Here is a 23,824-nt window from a genome sequence, read left to right as displayed (position 1 = left end):
TGTAGTGATGCTCTAAGGATCTCGAAGTATTAATAATGCTACATGGGAGGACAGATTTTTAAGATTTTGCGCCTAGTCGTGTCCAGCAGAACCTCCGGTAGGCGGCGGTCTCCTTTCAGGCCCGAAAGGCTGGCGGCGGAATGCCTTCTTTACACAGGCGCCCGTCTCCGCACATTGTCCTGGATCAGCTGTGCATGGATCTGAAACCCCACCCAATGAGGAAGGGCAAGTTACAGGGAAAGAGACTGACGGTGAAGATACTGGGAGCTGTGATAAACCGGGGAGTGATTTAACAGTTGAGAGGAAAATACATTACGTTTGCACATAACGTGCAACGATTTTTTTATTGATAAATCAGGCACCATATTAGCTGTACCTGCATCCTCTGTTAATTCAGAAACGCGAAGGTAGCTGTTAACTGCCCGTTGACATTTAAGGCAGATTACATCGAGCCGCTTTTCCGAGATGATCGCGTTGTTTAACAAGCTCCTGGACTGGTTCAAAGCGCTCTTTTGGAAGGAGGAGATGGAGCTGACGCTGGTGGGATTGCAGTACTCGGGGAAGACCACCTTCGTCAACGTGATTGCGGTAATCCATCCACTGTTTGTTCATTTTTGCCCCGTCGCCTTTCAGGTGGTGTCCGTGAGCGGCGCCGTGACCCGTAAATTGCCCGAGTGACGCTGAGATGCGCGGTCATGGCCGCGTAGTGGCCCGCTGGTACTCGGGAGCAGCCAGTCCACACTCACGCCGGCTTGTCAACTTGTGCTTGGCTACTACTAGTATTTTTCTTTCTTCCCCCCGATGAGCCCCTGAGGCAGAGTTGTGCCCACTGCTTCGGGATGGAGAGTCACCCGGTAGTGCTGGGGCTGGCCGCATCCCGAGCGGAACACTGGTTAGCGGGGACCGCATTTTCCGTAAAGGGATGCTCGGCTTTCAGCCTCTCTCTCTCTCACCTCTCTAGCTCAATATTAGAGGCCCGCTGTGTTTTCACACTTTAATCTAAATCCATAAAAATGGTACTAATGTGGACGATGTTCATGTGAGTGCTTTACGGTAGCCTTTAATTTTAAATACACGGTGGCAGATCATGTGCCAAAAATCCACCGCGCATATATTTAAGATTCAAACGAAAAAACGTAAAACGTGTGTTGAGATGGTACCCATTTGACTTGACTTTTGTAGATGTATGGGATTCGCCTTGGAAAAGAATATAGTATTGTACACGTGTAGACTGCTTGGTAACTATGATAAGAACGATTGTTCCTCTTACTGATAATTCGTTAACACTGGAATTGAATGACTATTGGGAATGATGACTCTGTAGTCAGATGTGGAGGATGGATTCAGAGAAGAAGAAATGTCACCCAGCTGTCTCCTTGTCAGTCTCCTGGTGCCGATGAAAAGTGCTGAATTTCAAATACAGATATGCACTGTTTAAGTGGTTTATAAATAAACCTTTGGCTACTTAGACGTGGCACATTTGCGTCCATCACCCTATTCCAGTCTCATCCAGTGGCCGTTTATCTCCTGCATTCAAGGAGCAGCAGGATGCGGCCTTGCCTGTATTGAGCAGCTGGGGGCGTAGGTGGGGATTGGGGGGGGGCATTTAACGGCTGCATCTGTGACACAGTGTGGCAGTGCTAGGATGAATTTGAGCACATCATTTTAGCTCAGTGGTTAAGACCTGCTGAAACACAGGGTCCTGTAATCCTTGTAAGGGATCCCCTGGATTATTACTCTGGTGTGTGTGTGTAAGGAGTGTAAGTGAAACATCACCATGCCATGACCCAGGACATCACCATCAGTTGATCGCACACCTTCTGGCATCCAGCCACTTGGTGTTCAGAGTGAATATTTATCTTTAGTCATTAAAGCAAAAAAGTATAATGAGAGATTTAGCCTGTCGTTGTCGTTTAGGTATCCAGTCTTTTGAAGAATGGGAGAGAAAAGATGGTGCCACCTAGTGGATGAAATTAAGTATATTTTTCATTGCACGTTATGAGTGTGTTACAAGGTTGTTTCAGGACTAGGTTTTAGTTTCCCTCTGTGACCCTGTGCCAGAGGTGTTGCTCTTTTTGGTTAAGGCCCATGAGACTGGAGCTGGAGCTTACATGGTTACTGAGGAGTCAGGTTGGCATTTGTGTGAATAAAAGCACCTTAGTCTCATTGACAGTCAGTTCTCCAAAGGTATCAACCCAGACGTGTGATACAGGTTACATTTTTAACTGCCTGAGAAATGTGCTTGTTCTTAACAGCTGAGTTCCACTACCATTTGTACCAGTTTATGTTTTATGATGCAATTAAAGTCTAGTGACTTAAGGACGATGGTTCTCTTGAAATTCACACCTACATTTTTCTGTGTTGTTTAGGAGTTCATCCTTCATGCTTCTTCTGTATTGTCCACTTCAAGTCACCATGGTAACTAAGGAGACTTATTGTGTCATATGAGGACCCAGGTTGGACAGGGTGAAACTTAATTTGGCGTCTTGGTGTTGGGAACCTGTGTTGTGTCTTTGAATAAAAGACGACTGTTGCTGTCTGGGGTCTGATGTTTTTGGAGAGCTTCAAGCAGCCGAGGTACTTTCAAAACGTAGCAGGTTAAATATACTGAGATGTGTATCAGCATCAGATGCTCAGGCTGGATTTCCACTCATCACTTGCGTTTATTTTCCCATTGCTATTTATGACATGGAGCCACAGAAAAATGCATTTTTATGTGTATTATGAAGAGGCTGATCAAAAATGCAATAATCACATCTCATAGTTTTCACTTTTCTCTTCATATTGCCAGAATGATTCATGTCCAGGTTTTGGGGACATTGCTGGCATGAGTTGAGACCCAGTTAGGGTGTTAATGTCTGTTGTGTTTTTCATTCTCCGTCTCCTGTATGCACAGTGGAGGCTATGATTTGCTTTCCAGGCTAAACAGATTCTCTGGGGGGGGGTGTAAGCTTTATTTCTGGGCAGAAATGACCAATGAGTGTTTTAACGCAAAGTATTTGCACACATCAAGCCACACACGTGAATATTTGTAAAGCCCTCGCTGTTTTACCCTTGATAAGTTGAGTGCTCACCGCCTCGCTCCCCCTCCCTTTCTGTCACTGTGTCCTGTAGTCTGGCCAGTTCAGTGAAGACATGATCCCCACGGTGGGATTCAACATGAGGAAGATCACCAAGGGAAACGTCACCATCAAGGTCAGGTTGTCAAGGAGACCGGGGACAGCTCTTGGTTGGACTGTGCCCAGTACAGCAATGCTGGACACAGTTGTGGGTCGATTCTCTACCAGTGTGCGGTATAAGAAGATTAAACAATAAAAGAGCAGAGTAAAAAAAGACAGTTTTACAGTTTCTCAGCAGCCAAAGGCCATAACGGGGGTCCGGTCTGTTCTCTCGGGATGCTAACCCTAACTATAAAGCTGTCTCCTCTGCAGTTATGGGACATTGGGGGCCAGCCTCGCTTCAGGAGCATGTGGGAGCGGTACTGTCGAGGAGTGAGCGCCATCGTGTGAGTACCAAAAAAGGGCCTTCAGTTTCTCTCATAGTAACCCTATAGTAAACCTATAGTAAACCTAGGAGCTACTGGGTGAGTCAGGAAAGGCTCCTGGTGCCGTCTGAGGAGCTGGGCAGTGGAAGCCATGCCCTGATATTCCTGCTGTCCTCAGGTACATGGTTGACGCTGCAGACCCAGAGAAGATTGAGGCCTCCAAGAATGAGCTCCACAACTTGCTGGACAAGCCTCAGCTGCAGGGCATTCCTGTGAGTTCTCTCCTGTGAAACGTGCATGGGGCTTAAGCTTTAATTGCAGTGATTTATCTGAGATGCACCGTAATAATGCCACTAATATCCAGTCTAGTGTGGGATGCGTTCTGCTGTTGTACTTATTCCCAGCGGCTCAGACAAATCATGTTGCAGCACTAATTTTGTTTAAAAACTGCATTACAATTACACTGTACTACTTTTCCCAACCAAGACAGGAGTCACAGAACCAGGTATTTATTACAGGTATAAACATGGAGCGGAGTGTGGTGTATGGTTCCCTGGGTCAGGGATTTGTGCCTTTGTCTGGAGGGTCATGGGTTCGAATCCCATGCGCAGCAGAGTAATCATATCAGTATCACTAATGGGCCCTTGAGCAAGACCCTTAACTGTGTGACCTCGCTCTCTGCTCCCAGGTTCGTTTCACTTGTATGTTGCTTTGCAGAAAAGCATCTGCAAAATCAGTAGATGTAAGTGAAGGCTTAACATACAAGTGTCCTTCGTCTGCCTGCTCTGGTGGATTTGACCCAGTGAGCAGACGTGAATAATTTATGTTGCTCTGAATTAAGTACTGGGAAGGTTGTGGGGGGCGTATATTTTGTAGGGTGGGGGGTGGGGTGAATCTTTGGGGTTGATTTGTAAAGCTTGGGGGGGGGGGGGGGGGGAGGATGGTCTCTCATTCTTGTACTCTGGTCCTGAAAGATAGGCCCTGTATCAATAGGCTTTTAATGCCAGTGGCTCCTAATGGAGAGTGAACTATTGATTACACACAAGTGTCTGGCTCTTGCTGAAGATGGGCTGTGGGGTGACTTCCAGCTCTGAGAGTAAAAGAGATTCCATTAGCTTACAGGAAATAAGGGAGTACCCCAAGGGACCGATTCCTTAAGATCACTGCGAATGACTGCAGGAGAAGGTTAAACTTTTTCTTTCCTATAAAAATACTGGTGTAAGGAAATTTCTCCAAGAATGGTTCCTAAAGTGTGCTCTTGGTGGCCTCGTAATGAACAACACAGAACATGTACATTGCTGCATATTTACTGAACAAATTGATTAACTAGCCAGTGATAAAAAAAATGCACGTTGGAGTCAGGTGATCCACTGAACTCTGGCATGGTTTTGACCCAACACAGTTTTTGTTAACTGCTCTTTGCTACAGAATTCTGTTCAAGACAGACTGTGGCCGGAATGAAAGATATCAGAGGAATAGCCTAGGTGTCGATAGGGACCTTGGAGGAATAGTTGTTGGAACTCATACTGCAAAGGGTTAGAAAAGGGCTGCAATAGTCAGTTCAATAAGGTGGAAGCTTCTTCTTGTAGATCTTTGCAGTTTAAGGAATACTCATGCTGCTCTGCTGTGTGTTTTCACATGTACTGTATGGTGCTGCCTTGTGTTTGGATTTGAAGCCTGAGGCTCATTTTCTGTGACTCCCTCTGCAGGTCCTGGTTTTAGGGAACAAGAGGGATCTTTCAGGGGCCCTGGATGAGAAGGAGCTGATTGAGAGAATGTAGGTGGTGGTGCCGCCTGATGGGGTTATTGTAGTGTGTTGGGTTTGTAAGACCCATTTCAGGCTCTGTGGGGTGGGTGCATAGTGGAGGAAGAGGGTCATGTTTATAATTGTCTTTCGATTTCCACAGAATAAATTAAAAAAAAAAATTATTGACTTGAATTTAATGTATATTCCATCCATATTCTCATTGTTTACCCTGGTCAAGGTCATGGTTGGAGCAGGCAGCTACCGCAAACAGCATACAGCACAGGGCTGGGATGCACCCTGGACAGGATGCCAGTCCATCACTGGGCACATACACTCACACGCTCACTGTCCTATGAGCAAATATAGAAGCACCTACAGTATTAGCTTAACTGCCTGTCTTTGCACTGTGAGACGTAACTGAAATACCCACTGAAAACCTGTGCAACAAAGAGGGCATGAAAAGTATGCACAGATCAGAGGTGGGATTTACGTAAAAGGTTAATGAAGGAATCCTGTCACACCGAAGCATTAAAATAGAATGTGTGAAGACTTAGTGCAGTTACATGTGGATGGGATTTTGTACAGGAATGAGATGGAAAGGAGGTGAATTTTACAAAACGGTAAAGAATGAAAGCAGAAGAGCTGCTCTGGCAATAGTGTGAATGAAGAGACACAGCTTTTAGCAGCAGGGAAGCTGAGAAGCGAATCTGCTGTGCTCGCTAATTGGGCACAGGCGAAGCCGGTGAATGGGCTCTATTGGGATGTGGGTGTTCTAGGTGCGGGGAAGCGAATCCGCTGTGCTCGCTAATTGGGCACAGGCGAAGCCAGTGAATGGGCTCTATTGGGATGTGGGTGTCGGTGGGTGTTCTAGGTGCGGGGAAGCGAATCCGCTGTGCTCGCTAATTGGGCACAGGTGAAGCTGGTGAATGGGCTCTAATGAGATGTGGGTGTTGGTGGGTGTTCTAGGTGCTGGCAATCGAATCCGCTGTGCTCGCTAATTGGGCACAGGCGAAGCTGGTGAATGGACTCTAATGGGATGTGGGTGCAGGTGGGTGTTCTAGGTGCGGGGAAGCGAATCCGCTGTGCTCGCTAATTGGGCACAGGCGAAGCCGGTGAATGGGCTTGTTAGATCTGCACAGATCTCCCCCTTTCTTGCAGTAGGATGCATCATCCTGTATTTTCTGGCCTTTGATTCTGTTTTTTGTGTTTTTCTGGTAACTGATAGTAGCGAATGCTGACAGGAGCATTATGTGGGGGAAGCTGGATGCTGACGACGTGTGTGTGTGTGATGGGGGGTGGGTATTGAGAACGGGATCCACACTCTTGAACACACTCCATGTTTTTTGCTGCTTTCCTCTCAGGAATCTGTCTGCCATTCAGGACAGAGAGATCTGCTGTTACTCAATCTCCTGCAAGGAAAAGGACAACATTGGTATGATTCTGGGCTCTGTCTCCCTTCCTCTTACCTAATAGATAGGTACCTTTCTGCTTCTCCTACTTAACGGCCACCCTGGTCATGCAGTCAGCAGCTGTGTTTAAGCATCTGCGTGTTTTAGATGTTTGTGCAGAAACACACAGGATGACCTTTCAGTTCCCTGCCTGTCAGGGTTTATTGCCTCATTTAAACTATGATAAAAGGTAAGCTGGCATAGGGGGAGGTGAATACTTTATTGAATGATACTTGGAATTTACAAACACTTTGAGTAAATCTCTGACAGCTGGTTTTGTTCTTATGATACCCTGCTTATCCATGCTTTGGTTACTATCTGAAATGGGAAGCAATTGTTTCACACATTGGCATTTGATCAAGCCTTTCAAGGGGGGGGGCTTAGGGTGTCACATAAGGGAACATCACAGGTCACTGGCAGTAAATAAAGTTGAAAGACCTCTTTCCCTGGGAAGGAGTTTTTACTAATATGAAAACACAGACATGCACTGTCACAAACAGGGTTTGAATCCCAAATAAGGTGTTTGAATTGCTAATATTTACTTATCAAACAGAATATTAATGTTGCCCCATCTCATTCTCATTCCTCCTGACATGACTATAGTAAAGCCCTGAGAATCTGTGTTTGCTTGGTTCTGTATTTATTATTGACATTATCTAACTGGTAATGGAGCACTACTGTGTATATAAATGAGCAGTGATACAGCCTGTAGCTCTCAGGGGGAAACAAATGCCTGGCTTCCATTTGATGCTTCTGTAACTTGTTCTTACTGTGCATGATGTAAGGATGAAGTCACTGCGTCCTGTGAAAACTGCTCCCCAGATACTGAAGGACGTCAAGGTCTCTGGCCCAAGGCGGGTGGGAGTGTCTTGGAAAGGACAGCTTTATCCCAGTCGTTTTGCAAAGTGCTTTTAGCACTGTGATGGAGAGCAGAAAGTTTATTATTAAAAAGGCTTCATTTTTCCTGCATTTTCTGGCTCCCATTCAGTTATTTGCAGTTGTAAATGTCAGTAGGTTTTATCAACGTCAAAGGATTTGAGGTTTATTTTATATCTGGTTTCCCAACAACATTGAGAGGGCCGTACACTTTTAGAGCAGATTCTGTTCTCCCACATGGGTCTGATGCATATGGTTGCCATGGTGACTCCATGGCAACCTCCGTTGTTTATTCAGTCATGTCTGTCCTTCCTGCCAGATATCACACTGCAGTGGCTGATCCAACACTCCAGAACCAGGCGAAGTTCCTGAAAACCAGACCTGGTGAAACCAACCTGAGACCAACCCCCCAAGGTCACGCTGCCACCCTCCTCCCTACCCTTCCTACTTAAAAAAAAAAAACAAAAAAAAAAAAACAACCCATCCAAACTCCCCACGTAAGAGATCCCTTTTGATTCTTGTAAAGAGGATGTGAAAACCATTATTTGCACTGTTTTTGATATTTTTGTTATATACGATTGTTGTAAGGTATAATTTCAACTGGATAAACTGATACTTGACATTCACACATTACCTTTTCTGTTAATTTTTTTTGTAGCTCTTCGGTTCTGCCGTTTTTTGGCACACTGGTAGAAGTAACTGGCCTGGGTTAACTTGGTCAGATCCTGATTGGTAGCTAAAGTATCAGTTATTTGCTAATCCAGTTACTGCTATTCTAATGTGCTGAAAGTGAAGACGTGGGTGTTTAAATACAGCTGTTCACTTCCAATATATTGGACTTCTAATGGAAAGTCGGTTGTTGTCCCGATCCACTGCATTGAGCTTCACTTTTCATACTGTAATTGTGCTGAGATGTGACATCAGGGGCGAGAACCGCCTCAAAGTGTGTGAGGTAATTGTCAAGCAATTGAAGGAGAGATTCAAATAATCTTGGCTCAGTCCCCGTATGACTCAAGACAAGTTTGCACAAACAGTGCTAAGCAGAGACCCCCCCCCCCCCCCCCCACCAAAAAAAATAAAGTGGTACGTTAGCTGGATTTCTGGTCACGTTAGTTGGGGGTAGAATGAGGCTGGGGTCTGTGTGTGTGTCAGGATTCTTCATGCACTGAAGGCTCAGCGCAGGTCTGGGCTCAGAGACCGACTGCCCTTCTGCAACCTCAGCCCCCAGGAGCCCTGCATGCGTGTAACAATTCACACGACATCTTAAATGTTCCACATTTTTTATAAGTGATTCAGCACAGAACACGCTGTACATAAGTATTGTATTTACAGCTGTCGAGTTACCTTTGTTTTTTTGCATAATGTATTTTAATCTTTCAGCCAACGTGTTTTAGTGTTTTCATTTATGTGGTGTGGCAAAACCGGTCATAACTAGACCCAGCAAACTCATATGTATGTATGTTGATTAAATAAAAAATATACATAAAGTCTGACAGATACGGAGGTATGCTTTGTTTTTAATGTGCAAAGTTTGAGTCCTTGACTTACAGTGAACGGAGCTACAGCTGAGGGGTGGTGGAGGGAATGAAGGTTATTGGGTGTCACAGAAATGGAAAAATACACATGGAAAGCTGTCAGTCTCATGGGAACGTTATACCTTCAAACCCTGGCACAGCGTCTCTGCCTAGCATGCACATATAAAAACCCTGAGCACCATCCATCCATCCATTTTGCAAACTGCTTATCCTACTGGGTCGCGGGGGGTCCAGAGCTTATCCTGGAAGCAATGGGCACGAGGCAGGGAACAACCCAGGATGGGGGGGCCAGCCCATCACAGGGCACCCTGAGCACCATTGACAGATAATTTACATAAACGTGTATGTGTGTGTGTATGTGTGTGTGTGTATATATATATATATATATATATATAAATTTTTTAAGTATTTTAAAGACAATCTAATGTAGTCTTTGTCTTTAACTGATTTAAATAAATGTTATATACCCTCATAAAAGATGTACAGTAAGACCTCGGACATTGGCGTGGTTACGTTCCAGAATGAATAGGATTCGCGGATCTTTGGTAGAGTTACTAAAAATGGTAATATGTGCTTATTTCTAAAGTTTTCAGACTTTCCTTCAACGCTTCATCATTCATGCCATTACCTAAGACACTGTTAAAGAGTCAAAAGAGAGACCAGAAGCTATTGCATTTATCACACACAAGTCACATTGGGGGAGAGTTACAGCTCCAAAGAAAGATTTTTATAATTACAAATACAGGAAAAGCATGTAAAATCGGGTTTATTTTATTAGTACAGTCTGTGAATCAGTGTTTTTTGTTTATTATTAAGAGACACATAGATAGTGTGTTAATGTCTTTTTTTTTGGCACGTTTTTGCAGTGTTATACACCTACGTGAAATTGCGGCGTACCTCGAAGTCTAGGATTCCTGTTTTTTATATTGCACTTTTTTCTTTCGGACACTAGGGGTCCTCGATTGTTCAAGTATGGACAGATGAACAAGAAAACCTTTAGCAGAATCAGAATCATTTATTTATCACCAAGTAGTTCCACATACGAGAAACTTACTTTGGGGCATCATGCAAGATAAGCAAGGAAAATAAAAATTAACAAATAAATCATATAAATAAGTAATAAAAAAGTATGTTTTAGTGAGGATAATAACGCTATTGGATAGCTTTAGAGGGCGCAGGGGTTGCTGGGAAGGCATATTCAGCAAGCGGGGCTTTTATAAATGAACATGAATATATGAAGATCATGACCGTCCGCCTGCTTGTTCGTAGGTCTCTCACACTCAAATGGATTACAGCTCAACCATCTTGGGTTACAGTCCCCATCTAATATATGTGCTGTCTTGTCCGTGAGAATTTGTCTTGAATGGATACGTCTTCATCTGCGGAGCACTCCCATTCAGGACCAGCGAGATATGAGGCCACTGTGGTTAAATTTTTTTAAAAGCGAAAAAAAAAATTTAAAAAATTTATTTTGCCGTCAAAGTGCATTCTTAATTAAATTTGAATGTGTTATTAATAATGTCTGTTTTTTTGTTTTATTTTTTTTGACGTTGTGGGGACAATTTCTCAGGTCCCCACAAAGATCTGTGATTGTAATCAAAAAAGTATAAAATGACAAAAGTCTCCTTTTTTGTTTGTATTTTGTTTGGTTACTTACAGTTAAGGTTCAGGCTGGGTAGGGGTTAAGGTCATCATGCTGTGATTAGAGTTTCCCCAAACAAATGAATGGATAGTCTCTGCAAAGATATAATTACAAACCTGTGTGTGTGTGAGAGAGAGAGAGACCATGCAGCAGCTTGATTCTAAACATATATATATATAACGGCACCACCACAAGTTGCTTTAGAAGAAACCATCAGGCAGAAAAAAGCCTGGCTGTCTCGCTTCATCTGAAATTATCCAGTGACGGCAGCCCTTTGTCACTTAGCAGTAAGTCCTGACCCTGAGCCAGTTCTGGCCAACTCACACCCCTGAGTCATGTCATAAGGTTACTGAGAAAGTACATTGTATGCTTATTTTAACTTTGTATTTTGTGTTCCTGCTTATGTGGGGTGTATTATTGTTTTGATAGTGAGTCTTTTGACACTCAGCAATGTTGCACTCGTGCAGTTGTTCTTTTATCTTGCCCATTTCCATGTCATTTGACATGCATGGATTTGTTTGTTTGTTTATTTCTGTTTCAAAAAGTAAGCCAACAGGAGAACAATCTTCTGAAGGGGTGGTGGGGGCTGATCACACCCACCTGTCCAGTGAGCCCATCTGGCAGTTTCCGCTGGCATCCAGCAGAGCAGTGGCCCACACAGACGCTCACGGCGTCGCATCCTGCGGAAGCGGATCCCTCAGGCACGTGGATCAGCACCAAAGGGAGGGAGGAGAGAGGCAGGAAATTACCCGGCCATTAGGACCCCCGTGTGAAACTTGAGTAGTACATCCACATACACCCCATTAACACAGAAGGTCCCCCTTCTCACACCGGGCATTGAAGTGATGTTTGTTAACAGGCTCTCCAGAGATCTCCTTTCATCTGGAGGGGATAGTGGGAATTTCAGTCGGTGCTGGGTGTTTGGAGGATGTCCCAGCTTCTTGGCTCCAGGTCCAAAGGAGGAGGCTGAGGGGCACGGGACTCTGAGCACTGAATGGGTGACAGGCTGGGCCCAGAGGAAGAAGCCAGCCTGGATCCCCTGGGCTCATTGTCCTGTGTCCATGAATCTGAAAGAACTGTGACAGCTACCCCCCCTCCCCCCCCCCAAAAAAAAAAAAAACACATCAAAATCAGATTCAAAATCATCCTTATTAGCAGGGTGAACTCGGATATTAGGTTCACATAACATTAGATTTTTTTAAAATCTTTTCCTTCGACATTAAATTGAGTTCACACGTCGAGTTTTCTGTTTTTGTGTTATTCTGGCATTCTGCAGGGCTCTGCCGTCTTTGCGCTGCCCTGTGTAATCATGTGCAGCAGGGTATTTCCATGTGCAGTGGTGTGTAACCATGTGCAGTGTTGTGCAGTGGTGTGTAGCCATGTGATATGAATCGCAATCCTTTTTCGCTTCCAGGGCCGTGATCACTAACTCCGTACCGTATGAGAACTTATCTGTGACTTTCTTCTGATATTCTGCCTGATGCACATTTTTATGTGGTTAATTCATTGCATAGATCTATCCCTTCATCCTACAGCTTATCCAATATCCATCCAAGGGTCATGCAGGGCCTGGCGCCCATTTCAGGAAGGAGAAAGCACTGAAACACCCTCGATGGGATGCCTGTCCATCACAGGGCACATACACACACAGTGAAACACTATGGACAATTCTGAGACGCCAGTTTACTAACTACTGGACTGTGGAAGTTATCCAGAATATCTGGTTGAAAGCCCCACAACATGGGGACGAGCTGCAAGCTGCACATATGTAGATCAGGGGCAGAATTCATGCTCACCACTGAGCCACTGGGTCACCTGTAACTGAATATGGGCCATTTCCTGCTCATTATAATCATATGAAATCTGTCTTGCAGTCTCTTCATGACAGACATATTCTGTGTATTTGACAATTTGACACTTTATCCTGTGAGTTTGAGTCATCTTGCCCAGACAGGTCTTGAGGAAACCTGTTTCATAGGATGTTAAATAATAGTGTATTATAATTGGTATGTATTAAATAAAGCCAGCATTTAACTTATATTGTTTGAATGCTCAGCTTTTCAGACATTTGTGGGAGCATTCCCTGTTAATCTAACATATTTTTAAGAATAACTCTCAAAAGGTTAAAGTTTAAAAGGAACCTCAATTACAGTAAATTGAAAATGATTTTTTTTTGCCAAAATTTGAATGGCAGTTGTAATTTTTTTTATTAAGATTTGAAGATTTTAATTTGTTTGTCATTGAGTGACACAGGCTGAAGTGTTTCTGAACCTGATCCTTGCCAACCCCCAGATGGCCGACGGTTTCTGCTCCCTAGGAGGGAGCAAAAATGTGGACTGTCTGGGGGTCCCCGACGACCGGAATTAGAAACACTGCCCTAATTACAGCCCTGAGCTCCTGCGCTCTGCTGTGGCATTTCCCAGTGCTAATGGACCGAGCCCCTCTCGGCTTAACGCCCAGGACCCCAGTTGAGCCCAGCCTCCTTGTCAACCGATTCACTTGCTCTCCAGTGCCAGAGCTGGCAGTCGGAATCTCACCATGACAACTGGGAGATTTTCTCTGATGTCTCGCTGCCCCCCAGGCTGCTCTCCTGTGTTCCCACCAAACAAACAAACGCTGTCCCACTGCCCAGACTTGAGAGGAAGCTCTGTTCATTACAAGAGCTAAGTGGGGCAGTCGAGCTGTGTGAGCAGTGCCTGCTAATGTGGGAGACACACACACATGTACGGTCAGACTCATACTTAACACACATAGACATGTTCTCAAGGACCGCACGCTGCTACACACACTGTTATTGTTACTGATGTAGCCAGCCACACTTTCAATAAGAGAGGCGCCATGCTTCGGATCCAGGATTGAAAGTCTGAGATGGTCTCCTTCATTGTCATTTCACATAAGCAGCCAGCACAACCCAAAACAGAGCTTCTCTTTGTCTCCTGACTCTGGAGGGAGGGAGTCTCGTCTTGCACCCCAGTTGAGACTGATAGACACCTTTAGCACATCTTAAAACTTGAATAACCTGGTTAAAGAAAGCCATATTTTTCCAGCGTCTATGGCAACGCAACAGTGAATCCAACTACTTACAGTATCCCACCATTGCTTAAATAATTAATGTGTTTGGGGTCATGTGTTCCTATTGCCCAACAAATTTAACACTCTATTCAGCTCCTGGAGTCTTGAATAAAAACGGAATCATCACTTCTATTCACTGCCTGCAGATCACATCTTTAGGTAAATGACCTTAACAGAGTATTAATGTCTTAGAATAGGGGTTCCCAAAGTTTTCATGTTTGTGGACTGATATACATCATTAAAAATATTCATGGTAAAACTAATTGGGGGGGGGGGGGGGGCAGTGATTCCATAAGTTTAACTGCTTGCATTTTTTTATTTCTGAACAGAATGTGCAAACATGAGGGGTCATAAAAAATGTCAGATATATAATTTATTTTCGGAAATTTACCAGCCCCTCCACAAAACTCCAGTGTTCCACGACCCACTGGAATACTGGCAACAGACCAGTAACGGTACACAGAATAGGGGTTGAGAACCTATTATCAACTTAAAATGTGGTTAAATAATGTCTGATGCCTTTGGATTGCAGGAAGAAACCTGCAGTATGGGGAGACTCTGCAAACTGCACACAGAGAGTGGAGCTTGGATTTGAACGCTGTGAGGATAGCTACCATGTCACATTTTCATGTAACCGTGCTTATTGTAATTAGTAAATTATTTAAGAAATAATGCAGTTTAATACTGGGATTAACATGAGGGTTACTTTTGTACCTCTTGACTGGTTATAGTCTACAGTACCGTACAAATGTCTTAGGCAGTCAAAGAAAAAGATGTTTAAATGATCTTCATGTTGGTGTAAAACTATGATATTATACCAATCAAAGCGTGTTAGCTTAGCCATTTCGAAACCTCTCCTAAAGTCACCCGAGCACACTGGCAGACAATAAGAGTACCAGTTTGTACCTTTGCTTGTCACTGGGGCAGTACCCTGAAGGGTCTGGCGATTGTACCCTAGCTGTAGGTAAATGTAGCTTTTAGGCTAATTTAAGGTACAGAAGTGCACTTTGAGGAACATCCCTATGGTACAAACAACATTATTGTAGCCCCAATGGTGTAAAAATGTTCCTCATAGGCTATTTCTGTACCTTAAATGGTACAACTACTTACAGTTGTTGGGGAAGATGGTGGCGCAGGAGGTGGTGCTATCGTTCGGCAACTTGAGGGTTGCAGGTCCGAGCCCTGGTTCCTCCTGACCCCATCAAAGTGTCCTTGAGCAAGACACTGAACCCCAAATTGCTCCCGGTGAGCAGGTTGGCGCCTTGCGTGACAGCCTCCGCCACCGGTGTGTGTATGAGTGTGTGGATGGGTGAATATGAGACATGAAATGTAAAGCGCTTTAAGTACTCGTAGGAAAGCGCTATATACCATTTAGCAGACCGTAAGTGTTTCAGCAGTGAGGTAGCAGCATACGTAGCACAAAGTGTGCGTGTCATGACTCAAGTCATCCCTGGATCACGCAATTCTGTTTTTATGGATGTGTCTTCCCTGCTACAGCCCATGGCTCAGCTGGGGGGAGGTGTCAGACACTGTAGTGCAGGAGACCACGTCTGAGGGAGTGTGGGGGGAGCGCGCTATTCCTTTCAGCACTCCGGCTCTATTTGTTCGATTCTTTTTTCTCTCTCCACATGTTTGCTCTTCAGACCTTAAACACAACAGGTGCGTCCAAGTCTGAAGAACAAAAGCCTTGTCGTCATGGAGACAAGTCAGGAAGAAAGTGTCGGTTGTTAAGCTCTCACTTGGCCGTTCTGAATTAAACTTGGATTCTAGGACTGTAGCTGGGCAACTGTGGCTGTCACATGGCATTGATATTCAGAAAGGGATTCCGACTGGGGATTGGGGAACAATGGCATCCTTATAAAACATCCCTCCCTCATTATGGGGCCATGATTGGTGTAAGCACTGATCCTAGACCAGGGCATGCTCTGTCTCCATGAACCAACCGGACATAACAACCCCACAGAACTCGTTCAGTCCGCGGTCTCTGAGTTGAATGTAAATGACACCATTCTCCAAAACCTCTTTATTTAATGAGTCCTGCATGAGTAGAACCTAAACTCCAGTATATACACCGATATGTCCACAAAGAAACCAGACCTCATAAGCATTAACAATAACTAAATATTTTATTTGGAAAAATGAGGGGTAATAAAGTAAAACTGTAATTACAGTGGCCGTGTTTGTCACTGTGAAGTTTCACGTCACAACACAGCTTGAACACTTTCAGGACATACCTCTACCATATGTCTACAGCATGTTAAATCTGTAAAATATATATACAATTTTCAGATTTTTTTGTTCTGTAGCGGGACTTTACAAAAGTCACCAACGGTCTTCATTTTGTGTTTCTGCATTTGGACCTGTTAGGACCTACCTATGGCTACTCTAACACGTGCCCCTAATGACAGAGCGTTTAGCTAAAGGGACGGCTTCCAACTCGCACATTCGATGTACTATTAAAGGCAATTTCAGTGCAGCAACGTCAGGTTACACAGCACGCCCCCCATCAAAGGACTGGAAGTGTGGCACATACAGTAGTGTCCCATGTCACCTGGCCCTATTATTTTCCCAAGAGGTTCCAGCAATAGTATATAAATGCAAATATATTCTTTAATATATAATGTTTATAGATGCTAGTGTAGAAAGGAAGTTAATGCATGGCTGTTGCTGTGAGTGCTTTTTATAATAGCCATGATAGTTTCTATTAACAAATGCACACAACCCTTTGCAGTGTCGTGAAGGCAATGTGTGCAAAAGACAACACTGAGGTTTGTAGCTGGTGACGAGACCTTCAGACTCCACCTGATTTCACAGCTGGGTCAGGTGTTAGGGGACACTATGTACAGAACGGGGCGCAAGGCTAGCGCCTTGTCACAACCTGAAACACACAGTCAAAACACAGAAAACAACACACAGAAAATGGTGCGCCTGTTGTAGTAGTCAGTCCATCCTGGGAGCTTGTATAGACCTGAAACACTAATGTATACTGCACATCCGATGCACATCCAATGCACATCCAATGCACGTTCAGCCCATGTTTGGGCTGGGAGCTGCACAGGTAGATGGACAGTCAGGGATCGAAGAGGAAAGTCTTGGCTTTTTCCATGCTGATTGTTATAACAGTGTTAGTGGTCATTGTCATATAACAGCTATGTTAAGAAGAGGCTGCTTTAGCACTGCAATATTATAACATAATTACATTATGAATTAGAGGGCAGGACGGAGACTTTCCATATTCTGCATGAGCCTTTATACGTTCTGATAAACTGATATTTCCGGGCTGTCTGGACTCTGGCCTGGGGGCTGGTGGGGGGGCATTGTGGGTCAGAGCAAATGGGAAGGTTCAAGGAGGGCTGCTTCAGCAAGTCGTCCCAATGGCCAGGATGGAGGAGCTGTCCTTGGCCTTGTCGTAGAAGATGGAGGGGGCTACGTCGACCTTGAGCTTGGAATCCCCAGCGGGGCTGCTGGGGCCGGAGGAGCTGGGGGTGGGGGTGCCGTCTGGCAGGCAGTCCTCGCAGCAGCAGCAGCAGCAGTCCATGAAGGCCTGGCCCAGAGAGCGGCACAGGCACAGCAAGAGCACAGGAGTCACCGAAGAGCGGAAGAAGAGGAAGAACTGGTTGATGAGGCTGAGGAGGGCTCGGGTGGAGGCCGACACCTGCGCCGAGGAGTAGGCCACGGCCAGGTTGCATACGTTCTCGGGCAGCGTGCAGATGCTGTAGACGACCGCCAGCGCCATGACGGTGCAGTTGAGCTGCCGTTCCCTCTGGCTGTGGAGCTGCTGCTTCTGTGGCCCGGAAGACGTGGCGCTGGGCGGGAGCTCGTCCAGCTTGCGGCTGGCACTGCCGGCGATGCGCCGGGTCACCAGCTGGCAGGCAATGGTGAAGAGCACGGGCAAGCAGAAGTAACAGCCAAAGTACCACCACATGCGGGCGTCATGGTAGGTGAGCACCAGAGAGTAGATGGACTCGGGGAGGCTCAGCGATGGCTTCATGGTACAAGAGTCCACCAGGTCGCCGGTCACCGAGGACACGTCCCGGCTTATCTGCCACAACAGCAGCTCAGGCAGGGCCAAAACCATAGACCCCACCCACACCACGGCCAACTTGGCCAGGATAGACTGGCACTGCTCCACCTGCCGCACCTTCGGCTGTGTGCTCGTGGCTGCGTGGAAGCGGTCGATGCCCAGGGCACACAGGCTGAAGGTGGTCACGCCCAGAGAGGTCACCTGAGGGACGTGGAAAGACTCGTCAAACCCATGCTGTGATAGCAGCGCTTTGAGAAATGCAGTGGCCATCACCAGCGAGTCAAAGTCATCATGTCCCGCTCATCACATCCTTCCAAACAGTAGGATAAGCAGCTCATACAGCTAACGAGAATAGAGCCACAGCCAGACAATAACAGCATAAAGACCCTTTCAGAGTTCAGTCTGGCTCCCTCTAAGAGATGTCAATCAGAGAGTGATTATTCAGTATGATTATGGGGACGGACTGCTACAAACAAGACAAACAGGACAAACACATACAGCTCGAAAACAGATTTAAATAGATTTCAAAGTCAAATAGCAGAAGCCATAATAAATAAAGTAAACGGTTATATACAAAAATATAATTCTATATGTATGTATGAGCATTCAAATATTCTCGTCGGCATCAATAAAGTGTGTGTATATATTACTAGAGCACTAGAAGTAAAACTCACCTCCATGTACGGAACGATCCTACATGAAAAGTCTCCGAGCAGCCGTTTCTTCGTCAACTCGTTAAAAATGACGACGGGCAAGCAGAAGAAAAGCACCATGAAGTCCCAGAAGGCCACACTCGCAAGAATGCAGTTCCACGCGCTTTTCATGTAGTAGTTGTGCCACACGATGCACATCACGGCCAGGTTGCCCACGATGCCCACGGCGAAGACGACGAGCGACAGGAACATCACCGCATAGGCGCTGTACGAGCTGTCGGTCACCGGATACAAGGGGTTGTGGATGCGAGTTGTGCCTTTCTGCACGGAGCTGTTACCTGCACCTTCCTCCCAGGGCGAGTTCCTAGTAATCCCGCTGTCGCCTCCGAGGTGCATCGTGGCGTTGGATAGATGCACAGATCTCGGGGTGGTGAAATAATCGTTTGGATCATACGGCCGGGGATACCTGACGCTGAAAGAGGGCTGCTGGTCCCGCTTTTTTCCGCCCCCATCTCTTGCGCCCCGTGGGACTCTCTTGTGGTCAGTATCCGATCTTAAAGCCGAGGGATCGCTTTTCTCCAAACCTTGGTTTCGGATTAAATGAACCCTACGACTAACACCCTCTTCTCCAGTTGACAGGACACCTGCAGCCTTGTCCAGCGCAGTTTCCAAAGCAGGTTGTTGCACATCTCGGGGAAGCACTTTTCTAGCCTCCAAACCACCTACTGCCAAAATCAGCAGAAGAATATAGGAGGTCATCTTGCGCTGGTTTAGTAAAAGTTGCTAAACCTCTGAACAATAGACTGTTCAACCTGAACGATGTTTTAAACAGTTATATTTTAATACAGAACAAGGGCATCTGCTGATTTAAAGAGCGACTACGATGGAAGAAAACATGAGCGCTTCAGGAGTTTTCCCTTCTCGATCTCCGCGTCCAACGCCCCTATTCAATAGACACCGCCGCACGAAAAACTGCGCTTCTTTTTCATCCGTTTGGTCACGGCACGGGTGACCGCCCCCCCTCCCCGAGGAGCAGGGACGAATGTGATTTCCCCATTTATCCGAAGACGCTATTACATTCATGCCATCTGCTGGTGGTTAAATTTCAACCAAGTCTGAGCAGGCCAAACCGTTTAGTATAAAAAAGAAATACTACTTCCTTAATATTAAAATATAACCTACTAGCTAAATAATATTTAGAGACGGTTCCAAGCATCAGCACATAGAAAAATAATTTGCCTAAAATTCATTTTCTACCCCTTATACATGTTCATCTGATTATACAGTACGGGACCAGCATGCCGAATTGGATAGGGCAGGATGGAAGCAAGCATCTCAAAGGGCGCTGTTTTATACATTTTGCAATTAATACACAAATATTCAGTTTTGTAGTTTTATCCGTGTCCCATATTGTTTTAAAAAGTCTGTCTGGCATTTTCAGTTGCGTGTACATGCGATATGCTTGTTTTGAGGAGGTGGAGCGCTGGATGGCCAGCAGATGGAGCCACCTGTACGGCCGCGTGTCTCCGCACAGCACCACCTTACGCCCGCTGGCTACGCGCGGAGGTACGAATGCGCCTCGCTCTGCCCACGTTTCTTTGTGGGATTTGCGATTAATGACTTAACCTGTTGACAGCCTAGCTCGGATTAAAAGACTGATACGGTGTTTTGAGTAGAGAGATGATACTAATACGCTACCAATTATTTACAGATACCTCCATCCAGTGTAGCAAGATTAAACAAAGTGTTTAAAACTTACGGGTTTTACTCCTGCATCTCTACACCACACTGACAAGTATCATTGACTTTACTTTTGCATATTGTTTTGCAACAGAAGCTGCAAATGATTCAGAATGCACGGACAGCATGTCCGGTATTTAGTGAGCATCAATGCTCCCTTGTTCTGGCGTTAAGAGCCATTAATGGACAGGCACCCATCTCTATATAGTTAAACTGTGTCCCATTTTGCCTCTTTGGTTAGCAAACCAACAGCACTTGGAGATCCCTCACCATGCAAGAAGTGTCACTCCAGATGTCTCTCATGTTTGGTTCCCTGATGGTGGAATTAGCTGCTGAACCACATCCAGTCATTAGATTCTCTCCTCATCTTCAAGAAATGCATCAAGACCGATCTGTTCCATGACTACCTCCTCTAGCCTGACACCACTCCAAGTTCCCCGAATGCTCTTTATATTGCACATTTTGTTGATTGAAGAGTATTAGGTTCTTGCTTTGTTTTGAAGATGCTTTGCAGCTCTTGCCTCAGTTCTGCTTACCCTTGTATCTGGCCATTCACTGGAAGCTCAGCTTAGCTGCCCTAAGCGCGTAGTTGACTCCTAGGCAGCATGTATGTTTGTAAGGTGCTATTTGCCTCACTTGTGTATCACTTGGGACAAAAGCACCTGATAAATTGAATAAATGTAATATATGTAAATAAGTGTATATATAATTGCAGTAAACCTTTTTGGCATCGTGGGCATTTCACTTAACTAGATTTTATAATAATAAAATGTCATGTTAACTGGACTAACAAATAAAAACATGTGTTTCTTGCAGTGGAGTGAGTCACTGTGGATTTAAATGTTTGCTAAGATTACCAGATATCCTTCAGAAGAACTTTTTAGTTGTGGTTGTGATAACTGATATGCTGTTATTGCTAAATCTGCATCTTTGAAATGATGGTTTAGCGCTTTCACACCCTAAGCGAGCAGAAAAGCCCCCCATTTCATACTGAAATGACACTGTAAACTTAATCCAGTGTCCTTTGCAAGTGTGTATAGATCTACAGACTGTTGAACCAACTGGGAGATGCCATGTCAGAACTCAGTCAAACCAAACGTTTGGTTTACTTTAAAACCTTAAATTCTAAATGCAAACCACTGACATACCATAATTGTAGTACAGTGTGTTACGCTGCAGACTGGCTGGTTCCATTTCCTGACTTTGTTGATGAGATCCCACATAATTTCTTTCAAAAGCTATTGATTGTATTTCTCATTCTGACAGATGGTGTCGCTCCCTGGTAAAAGTGTAGAATTACTATTTGCAAAATGGTCAAAAGCATGCAAAGACCAAAGCAAGGCTGCTCAGGTCTTCAGATAATTAAGAATTTAGGCCAAGACCATGACCTTGCCTATAATAGATGTTTTTTATATGCCGGATGTGTGTGCAACTATATTCCCTGAGCTGTGCAATGTCCAACACCCCCCAGACAAGTACCGTAACTGGAGGATCACTGAAGATTGACAGATTTACCCTAAACCTACCCTTCCCTACAATACTGCGACCAGTTAACTTGCCACAATATACAGTATTGTGCAAAAGTCTAAGGCAGCCAAAAAAAACTAGCAAAGTGTGTCAGCTGAGCCATTTCAAAATCTCTGCTAAAATAACCCTATTATTTCCAGCAACCATAAAACACATCCGTGTATTTTGTGACCTGAGCACTAGCCCACCTCATATATCTATTCAATATCTCATTTTTTATCTAATTAAGTTCATTAATTAAGCAAGATGGTGGTGAAATTTAATAAATACATACTGTAGAATGGTTCGGGTGCCACTGAGGAGAAGTTTGGGAACTGAAGTGGTGTTCATCTAGCTATCCAAGTAGACATCAATAACGTTTTGGACAACAGAAGACATTTTTACTAGTTTTTATTGTGTTACTCATAATTTTCATATGTTCTTATGATAAATTATTTTTTTTTGTTCTAAGAAAATGTGCACTTACCCAGATAAATAGTGTTAATGACTTTTGCACAGTATTGTATATTGTTAGCACAGTTAAGATTAGACAAAGGACTGTTGTCATATGTGCAATGTTTTGTCGGAGGTGAAATAGCGTCAAATTTGGGGTCAGTTTCTAATGTCCATGCTTTACTCTTTGATGTGACATCTGTGCAAACTGAGATTCCTACTGATGTTTAATCTAGTATCTATGAAGTTTAAAGAACATTAAAATAAAGTGTGCGCTCTAGGAATCTGTTTTAAAAATGATGTTGTTGCATTCATTTGGTGATTGTTCTTGAATGTTTGCATCTGTTTCATTATAAGAAATTAATTGAACTATGCTTGTTACGGCATGAAACTGCCAAGTCATTTTGTACTGATTTATAATTGGAGTTGCTGTAGTTTCAGTTAGCAAAGACAACGTTCTTTTGGTAGAGATGGTGCAACAGTCAATGAAAACAGAAGAGGTAGTGTATGTTTTTTCTCCTGGATTTCTCCTTTTTTCAGCAACCTCTATAGTTTCCTGAATAATTAAAAAATGATGCTTGCCTAAACGTCTTCCTGTAACGTATGTCCATCCGTAGTTTGAACGAATCACAGCCAAATGCAGACAGCAAAGCCCAGAACGGCTGTGGTGTCCTCATGGTGAATAATAGAGGCAGCGTATCCCTGAAACTGCCAGTAATACAATTGGTTGCAGGAGGAAACTTGAGGGCTCAGTGGTGATTGCTGGTGTGAGCTGCTGCTAAAGAGGGGGTCAGCTGGGGGGGGGGGGGATGGGGTGGGGTGGTCAGGTGCATTTCACCTTTGACAGAGTCATAGAAGCACATGCTTGGTGTATTAATGTCACGACTGTTGTTAAGGGTGGAGGTGAGTTGCGCAGGAAAAGGACATTTCCTTTCATGAGATATAGTCTAGCCTGAAAAGAGAAGCACATATGTGAACAATGACCTTTGCACAAGTCGCAGGAAGTGCTATATATATACGTCTATATCTCTGTGAAAGGTGTGTATTCCGATACCCCTACATTTAGTGATCTTGTTAGGGGTGGGTTCTTTCATTCTTAAAAGCAAAATTAAAATATTGGCCTCATTGAAGTTTCTCAAAGTCTGTTGATAACAGGAAGTTATGTGTCACCACAACAGGAAGTGGTTTGCTCAAGCCCCCACTTCCAGCTTTGGGCCTGTTGCCAGGGAGATGCCTCCCACGTAGTAACGGCCGGAAGCCCAGCTGACTCGGACCGGGGGCGTGCATCTCTGTCATGTTAATATCTCAACTGAACTTTGCCATTTCTGTATCCCTTCAGATTCTGCGAGACACCGAAAGGGACGCTGCCAGCATTTGATTAGTGACCCCCGCCTTCCTACTCCGCACAAAACTCAGCGCATGGCAAAACTATTGCATTATAATCCTACAGTAACTGGGCCGCATTCCTTCACAGTCTGGTGATCGATTTTATGAGAAGGTGCCAAACTATACTGATTTGTGGCATTGGGTTTGGCCATGTAGCGTCGCATTAAACTTGTATAGTTAAATTGCACTCATTATAATAAAAGCCCGAAGGTAAAAAACATGTCAGGGAAAATAGCTAACATTCTTCTCTTGCAGCTC

At 44.6% G+C, this 23,824-nt stretch overlaps 2 protein-coding genes across 2 annotated transcripts; one reads left to right on the top strand and one right to left on the bottom strand.

The window, feature by feature from the left end:
• Positions 1-185: 185 nt before the first annotated feature.
• LOC125745474 (ADP-ribosylation factor-like protein 8A) lies at positions 186-9,050 on the top strand. Its single transcript, XM_049018379.1, has 7 exons — positions 186-588; positions 3,115-3,195; positions 3,432-3,505; positions 3,663-3,756; positions 5,194-5,261; positions 6,593-6,663; positions 7,875-9,050. The coding sequence occupies exons 1-7, from the start codon at positions 466-468 to the stop codon at positions 7,925-7,927; spliced, it is 564 nt and encodes a 187-aa protein (XP_048874336.1). The 5' UTR covers positions 186-465; the 3' UTR covers positions 7,928-9,050.
• Positions 9,051-15,911: 6,861 nt separating this feature from the next.
• Positions 15,912-19,441, bottom strand: LOC125745465 (G-protein coupled receptor 37-like 1). Its single transcript, XM_049018365.1, has 2 exons — positions 18,503-19,441; positions 15,912-18,029 (listed from the first exon to the last, which is right to left on the bottom strand). Exons 1-2 carry the CDS (start codon positions 19,238-19,240, stop codon positions 17,163-17,165), a joined length of 1,605 nt encoding a protein of 534 aa, XP_048874322.1. The 5' UTR covers positions 19,241-19,441; the 3' UTR covers positions 15,912-17,162.
• Between the last annotated feature and the right edge of the window lie 4,383 nt (positions 19,442-23,824).

Source organism: Brienomyrus brachyistius, chromosome 6 (assembly GCF_023856365.1).
Source record: "Brienomyrus brachyistius isolate T26 chromosome 6, BBRACH_0.4, whole genome shotgun sequence".
Classification (NCBI taxonomy): Eukaryota; Metazoa; Chordata; class Actinopteri; order Osteoglossiformes; family Mormyridae; genus Brienomyrus; species Brienomyrus brachyistius.
The sequence above is the reverse complement of the archived record's forward strand: the minus strand, read 5'-3'. Positions and strand labels throughout refer to the sequence as shown.

Bases quoted from the DNA above. Each gene is read 5' to 3' on its own strand.
- LOC125745474 (XM_049018379.1), top strand. From the start codon at position 466: ATGATCGCGTTGTTTAACAAGCTCCTGGACTGGTTCAAAGCGCTCTTT. The intron at 3,506-3,662 runs GTGAGTACCAAA...TGCTGTCCTCAG, and splicing joins CGAGGAGTGAGCGCCATCGT to GTACATGGTTGACGCTGCAG. The intron at 5,262-6,592 runs GTAGGTGGTGGT...CTTTCCTCTCAG, and splicing joins AAGGAGCTGATTGAGAGAAT to GAATCTGTCTGCCATTCAGG.
- LOC125745465 (XM_049018365.1), bottom strand. From the start codon at position 19,240: ATGACCTCCTATATTCTTCTGCTGATTTTGGCAGTAGGTGGTTTGGAG. The intron at 18,030-18,502 runs GTGAGTTTTACT...CACGTCCCTCAG, and splicing joins GGATCGTTCCGTACATGGAG to GTGACCTCTCTGGGCGTGAC.